General features: G+C 33.0%; 1 protein-coding gene across 1 annotated transcript; it reads left to right on the forward strand.

Annotated features, from left to right (window-relative positions):
* Nucleotides 1-717: 717 nt before the first annotated feature.
* Nucleotides 718-7,426, forward strand: LOC132921493 (uncharacterized). The gene is made up of 3 exons (XM_060984541.1): nucleotides 718-1,439; nucleotides 3,717-4,192; nucleotides 4,702-7,426. Exons 1-3 carry the CDS (start codon nucleotides 1,316-1,318, stop codon nucleotides 4,843-4,845), a joined length of 744 nt encoding a protein of 247 aa, XP_060840524.1. The 5' UTR covers nucleotides 718-1,315; the 3' UTR covers nucleotides 4,846-7,426.
* Nucleotides 7,427-7,887: the final 461 nt, after the last annotated feature.

Raw genomic sequence — 7,887 nt, forward strand, 5'->3', positions numbered from 1 at the left:
ATCGTTATATCTTTGTCGTGTTTTGGCAACAACAGTAGCGTTTATATTATTATATTATATGAAAATTAATAGGCCACGCGTATGGGCGACGACGACAACGCGTATAGCAATAGCATTATATCAACAGCGTTTGTACAAACAGCGCAATAATCACGTTTATCGGTTTAAAAAGATGTGTACCTACCTTTTAATATTTTAACGTATAATATATGCTTATAAAAATCTAATATATAATTTATAATACGCGAAAAATAACCAAAATTTAGATATCGCGAGCACCGCCGAATATGAAGATAATAATATTATGTGTGTGCATGATTAAATCCGTATATTTTAAAAGGGAGCGAAAAAAAATTGTTGACAATAAACGTTTTCTCTTATATAATAATATTATATTATACTGACGCGTTCAAAATTACGGTAATTAATAATATTGTGAAAAAAATTGATAATATTTTATGTTATATTATATTATTTTATTATTATTATTATTTCAGAAGGAAAATGACGTCGTCGCCACAGGTACAGCGGCTGGTGGGGTGCAGGGTCTTTCGGGGGCGGGGGCGGCCCTCGCACCACCGCCGCCGCCCAACCGGCTAGCGATTGGCCCGAAAAAAGCGCGGGATCTTGGTCCCGCCGAAAAACGCGCGCCGTCGCCGAACGGGTCGACGCGCGTACGGCTCGGCGGCGGCCGATCAGTATCGCTACCTACATCGCCGCCGCCGCATGTGCGCCGTACCGCAACGACAGCGCGAGCACGACAGATAATTATTACTATTATCGCCGCCGCCGTAGTCCGGACAATTGCCGCAGCACGCGCGCGCGCCTCCTTGCCGGCCGGTACCCGTCGTGCTCCGTCGATCGCCGTCGCCGAGCGCACGCACGCGCATACACCGCCGCCGCCGCGATTCGGACCCGAGCGAAAGGGTCTGTCCGACCGGCGAACGCTCTTCAGTCGTTGGACTAAGCGCAACTCTTCCGGGTGTCGAGTGAATCGGAACTGCTCTCCGAGCACTCTTCTTTGCGTACATCGCGCCGCCGCCGCCGCAGACATAATAATATAATATTTTACTAACTGATTTTTTGTATTATTCGGTCGTCGTTTATATGACTATTATTTTTCGTACAGTGCGTTTTTACGTTTTCTGCGATTTGTTTTGCTTATAAATTTTTTATGTTCGTATTTTAATTTTATCAAAAACTTTTATGATACGATAAATAAAAATAAAAATAAAAATAAAAATATATTAAAACTTAAAATTCGGACTATTGCGATTTATCTTCGGAAAAAAAGAAGAAAAAAATCGAATCAGACATGGCCATACCGTTCAATCCGCCGTCGTCCAATCCCGATACAGCAAGGGACCATTATTTGCGAATTCAAAATCTGCTCAAAGAATTGTTGACATTGCTCAGGCGAATGCCTTCTTGGATGATCGGTAAGTTTTTATTAGGTTTATTACTTATATTTTATTATTTAGTCTAAGTACCCCTTACCCAAAAATATAAGGTTTATAGATAGTTTACAGAATAATATATTGTTTCGTAAAGTATAAATTAATTGTGAAAAAAAAGTTTAAAAAAATGTCGTGAAAAATAATGGTAAAAAAAGTTGTTAAAAAAAATTATTTTTTAATTAAAAATTAATATAATTATATTGAATTGTGTTAATTGTGTAAAAAAAAATTTTTGCAACGTTTCATGATAAATATTGTATTGCACAAAAAATAATATCCACGTGTTAAAAAAAAAATAATAATAACGTTACGCAAACCGTCGCGTATTTTTACGAAATGAGGAAAAATATATTTGCGATTTGACAATAATAATAGTAACGGACCAATATTAAATAAATACACAAATTTTCTTCCGCAGTGTTCCGGTGCAACATTTTTTTCAAAAACACTATTGGTGTATATACAATTTTGTAATTTCGTATAATGTAGGTAATATAATAATTATATTATAATAAAATAATATTTATTATAATACAATGATATAATATTATAAAAAAATAATATTTATTAATTAAACGTACAGATAAACGATTTTATAAAATTTCATACAAGTCCGTTAAAAAAAATATAAATTTAAAATTCTAAAATTAAAAAAACAACTTATTTTTTTTTTATCGGCCGGTTAGTAACATCCGACGTTTGACTTGTGCGGACCTGTCGCGTTGCCGTCGTATAGGTACCTATGTAATATAAGGTCACCCACCCGACATCTCTAACTACAGGTATAGGCGAACGCGTCCGATACTCCGATACACAACGATACAACTCTGTACACGCGCTTACCGGAATAATATTGCATACGAATATAATAGAGTCTGCAACGATAATAATATAATATGCGTGTGAACGACCCAATAATATCTATAAGTTTTGTATTATTTTTTTTATATCATATTATTATACTTAAGATTTTTTTCCACACACCACTGTACCAACTATGATATTATAATGAAAATAAATATTATGTCGGTATTTAATAATAATAACCGATTCCGGTTCCTCGTTTTTCACGAAAGTGGTGAACAAAATAAAAATTACGCGAAAATTTTTTTTGATATTTCCTTAAAAATAATATTTTAAATAAGTATACGCGCGATACAGTATAGCTACTATTGGCCGCGCACTAAAAAAAAAAATTATATTATTTCGTACAATATGATATTGGTATTTATATCAATATATTCATGTATCAATTGTTATTTATTGAAATGGTTTTTACTAATCAGCTAAAATTGATAAACTGTTTTAATTATTTATTCATAGACTAATTAGACTAAGTTTTTTTTTGTAAAATTGCTTACGTAGTTTCGTGAATAAAATGTTATATCATTAAAACAATTACACTGTTTGAGTTTCTATGTATATATTATTTACTATACGATTGCGCGACACCTTAAAACCGAATCGTTGTTCTTTTGTCTGCGTGCGCGTGTCCGTATAAATGTATAATACGTCATCTGCGTTTATTATCTATTTATTTTTATTTAATTTAATGGGAAAAAAAAAGAAAATTAAAACCTCTGTCGATATTCGACTCGGTACGGTGGTGACACTCGACTATTATTGGTACTTGTATACTATTTCAACCATCGTGAATTTTTTTCCTAAGAGGTAAAAATTGTAAAATAATACAAAATACATAATATCGTCTGGCGTCTATTATTCTTTGCGAAACTCAGAGGCCTCTATTGTTAGCTCGCGCGACAAAAGACGATAATTTGCCAACAAGTGCCTCCAAGGCCGAAACCACCGTTCGCCCACGCGCGGTCCTGTATTGTTTTTTCCCTAAAGTCTTACAATTTATTATTGTTGTTATTATTGCGGTGGTCGTCGTGGCGTTAGGAGACACTTTTACCAATATATAGAATATCATGTATAAAACTATAATTATTGGCGCGTGATCGATTAAAGTCCATTAAATCTATTGCATAAAATTAAACAAATAGTACTTAATTTATAGAATAGACGTGTATTTATACCGCAGTTATAATATATATTTACGGATAGATATGCAAACGACGCTAACGATTTTAATAAACCGTACCTAACTATATAATGATAACTGATTTTTGTGAATTCATGTCGCGATGATCGTATTAAATTTATTTAATATAATATTTTGACCCGTCACGCGCGAAATGTTTGGTTTTTCGACACGAATGTAATATCATCATTATTTTTTTTTTTTGCGTCTCACAGGTGATCAATACGCCAACATCAACATGGCTTCTCAGACTCCTCTGACATATCTGCAGGAAGAAGAAAATAACCGTCTTTGGGTACAGCAACAGCAACGTTCGATGCGCGCGTTCCACCGCCGGCGTTTACGTGAACGCCAACATCAGGAGCGACGTGCGCAACAGCAAGAACTCGAACGACAGCAACAGAGCGAGCAACAGCGGCCGTTGTTGCCCGACTTGGTCTCGTCATGTGGCCCGTCGCCGCGTCAACTGCCGCCGCCGCCACCGCCGCCACCGTCTGCGCCGCTTCAGCAGCAGCAGCAACCGGAACAGCAACAGTCCGCGGTCGACGACGACAAATTTGTCGGCGCCGTCAAGCTGCAGGTGGCCGTGTGTCCGACTTGCTATTACGGCAAAGAGCGCAAGCTGAAGGTGATCGCCGTCGCCAAGTTGGACGAGAACGGCAAGCCGATCCGCTGGAACGCCAACCGTGACGTGAGTACCTTATCGATATAATATACCTATCTACCCGCGCTTTTGACACAGCCGCGAGTTTTCGAATCTTTGCCCGCTGTAACGTCGGTCGATTCGATTTTTCCCGTCAATCTTACGATAAAACGATGATATTTTTTCAACTCTAAAGTTTTAAATCATTTTATACATCAGTGAAGAAATGTATTATGTTATAATATTATTATAATAATCTATTTATTAAATATTTTACACCGTCGTCGGCGGCAAGAAGAAAAAAATCACTTTTTCCGCCGACTCGTTTGGGCTAATCTATATTATGCGCGCACCCTTGATTTTCTTGTTTAAAAACTATAACTATTGAAAAACAAAAAATTTGCCGTCTATATATTTTATACGCATAAATCCCGTGTACATAATACATATATATATATATTAAAGATATAAAACTATAAAAGCATATATTTTGTTTTTTAACCACAGCTATATACGACCGGATTATTTATAACAGTTTGCGATTGTGTGTGTTACAGGACGAAGAACTGTTGGTTTTCGAGAATAAAAGTACAAAAGTAAAGCGGCGAATCATGTCGCTGCTTCAGCCATCAAAAATCGAATCATCCGTACTCACCGCCATGTTCGTAATCATCGGTTGGAAAATGTTCATCAAACAATAATATAATTTTGTTTTTAGAATTAGAGAGAGAGAGATAGCGAAAAAAACAATTTTTTTCCACACCTATATAAAAAGACTCCAAAACCAGGTTCCAGTCACGGTTTTAGTGACTAAAACAAATTTTAATTTTAATGTTAATCAAATTGACCGTTGATCTCAATTCTAAAATGTGAGATGTTCGTAACCGTAGCCAAATGTAGTATTAATTTATACTATATTATAATAAACTATTATTTTTATTATTATCTATAATAAAATCATCGACTTGAACGCGCGTGTAGATGAACTCATTTGCAACTGCTGCTGATTTTGTACGTACGAGCTTCTTGTCGGTTATTATTATTATTATTATTATTATTACTTTGCTTAATATTAACATTATCGTATAAGTATCTACCTATTATTATTTTTTTTTTTTTGTAATATTAATCTCTATTTCTATGCTTCATCTGTTGTATTTTGTCGTTTCACATGGGAATTCTGCGGTTTCAGTCCCAGACCTATTCACATTTTGATCTCGTTTTTATAAAACTATAGCTTCAGAACGGCACTACCGTGATGGCAGGGTTTCTCTGCCACCACGGTTTTGAATTAGTACGAACCGCTATATTGTATTAATTTTTTTATATTTTTTTGCTCACTGTAAATAAGCGTTTTTATCTTTTTATTTGTACACACACACCACTCGCGCTGCGTCATTATATTATTATTCATTTATTTTTTGAATTTCGTCCGTTCATCGCGGACGCCGTAAATTCTATTATCACACAGCTAAAGAAAAAAATCGAATTCTCTGTGGACGTTTTTCTCTTGTTTCTATTCGTTTTACTAATAATAATTATGGTATAGGTCATAGTATTAGGTGGTATAGTACACTAGCTGCTATATTACATTGACGAACGCCGAGATCTAGTTCTGATTTATATAATATTATATACATCATAATAAAAACGACGACTATACATTACAATATAATTCATACTTTGTGCGTCGAGGAATCATAAAATAAAATAACGATATTATGATCGCTTTGTAAATAAATTAATCTTAATATATAATTATAAACGCTTGTTGCATGCAGCGAGATATTAACTTCCTATATATATTATAATATGTATAGAATGTATTTTTTTGGTTTTCTTATTTTTTACATTTTTTATTATTTCGAAAAGCATTTCTGTGGTGTTAAATAAAACTAGGACGCCGTCGGGGCCTTTCATATGCTTCGAGCTTAAACCATTCTTTGCGAATTTCCTCCCGGCGACGATCCTCGTTTCGCCCATCAAAGCGTTTCTGTGATAATGCCATTATTTTTTTTTTATCTATTGAATTATATATTTATCTAATAAATCTATGGCATTTCTTGTGTTTTCTACGGTTCCTCATAAAGAACCGTAATATATATTATGTACTTTGTAAATTATTGTATTGATAAGGTTTTTTTAAATTATTATTATTATTAATAATAGGTCGATCTCTTTTCGTAGTACTTAAGTAGATAGTGTTCTTAGCTATTAGTTTAATATTAGTATTAATTAGTAGATAATATTATTACACTTTAGATTTAATGATGTTGATGTTGAATATTGTTAATATGGTCATCTCTCTCTTCGGTTCACTAAATAAAAATAAAAAAATATTATTATGAAATGTACCTACTTGCATTGCAAGAGATTATCTTAATTTTCATAATTAAAAAAAAAAAAATGTAAAAACTTAATACATAAGTATGTAATTATTGGAAGACTATTGATTATAAGCGTTTTGTGATCCAAAATTTTTATTACTGTAGAAATAGATTTTTTAAATATTTATTTTATCATAATTATTATAACATATAATATATAATATGTAAATACACGATTAATTTTTTTCAAACACTTGGAGATATTATTTATTTAAACAAAAATCAATTTGTCGTCGAACAATCGTTGCAAAATTATATGTGTGTATGACGTATGTCAATTCATTATACGTTATATGTATATTTTTCGTATTAACAATAATATATAATAATGGATAAAAAAAAAAAACAAGAACACTGCCCAAGTATTTATTGATATCATGTCGTCAGTATATTTTTGTTGTAAGTATATTATAGCAGTGTACACGCATACGCGTTGTACCTTTTGGCCAACTTATATAACTATATAGACTTTTCTCCCCGCGGTCTTTGGTATTTCTCTCCCTCGTGTATTATTGTATATTAACACATTTTAGTTCCGTATAATGATGTATAGTTTTAGAGCTATTTTTTTTTTATATTATATTATCTATAGTACTTTATATATATATATATAACATAATATACTTCGCGGCATATAAATGTGCGTCACTGCGTCTTGCTACCGTTGTCTTTCCTTTGTATTATAATAATATAATATTTTAATATTATATATATATATATAAATGTTGTTTGTAAGCAGAATTTGAATATTATTGTGTACGCATAATATGTAACTATCGTTGTCCGAACGGATCGTATGTATGCATGATATTATTATTATTATTATTATTATATTATTATTGACGAAAAATAAAAATAAATCGTATACTATACAATATACTATTATTATTATAATTTCGGAGTTTGTTTTTCATTTATATTTTACCATTTACGTGGCTCCCTGATCCATCCTGTTCGTTGTGTTGGTTTTCCTCCGTACTACTATTATCTGTATAATATTTGTAAATATAGATACAGGCCAAACAGTGGAGGTATAACGATAAAATTCGTGATTATGATTAATTACACGAGCATGTTATATGTCCTATAAAAATATGGTTGCTTCACAGGTTTTGAAAATGCAACGACCAAGATAAAAACCGAATAAACGTCAGTTGTTATTAGACTGCGATGACCACAGCTGATGAGTAATGTGCTACAGAAAATATAGCCGATATTACACGCGATATTACATGCGATATAGCACTATTCAGTGATAAGTATGTTATTATATAATTATAGGTACATGCGGTAAGAGTAACTATCTATTACACCATTTTAATACATTTTATAAGCTCGTAGTGCGCAGTACCACGA

This window comes from Rhopalosiphum padi, chromosome 2, assembly GCF_020882245.1.
Source record: "Rhopalosiphum padi isolate XX-2018 chromosome 2, ASM2088224v1, whole genome shotgun sequence".
Taxonomy (NCBI): domain Eukaryota; kingdom Metazoa; phylum Arthropoda; class Insecta; order Hemiptera; family Aphididae; genus Rhopalosiphum; species Rhopalosiphum padi.

Coding starts and splice junctions, on each gene's coding strand:
- LOC132921493 (XM_060984541.1), top strand. CDS start 1,316: ATGGCCATACCGTTCAATCCGCCGTCGTCCAATCCCGATACAGCAAGG. Junction 1,440..3,716: donor AATGCCTTCTTGGATGATCG/GTAAGTTTTTAT, acceptor TGCGTCTCACAG/GTGATCAATACGCCAACATC. Junction 4,193..4,701: donor GCTGGAACGCCAACCGTGAC/GTGAGTACCTTA, acceptor TGTGTGTTACAG/GACGAAGAACTGTTGGTTTT.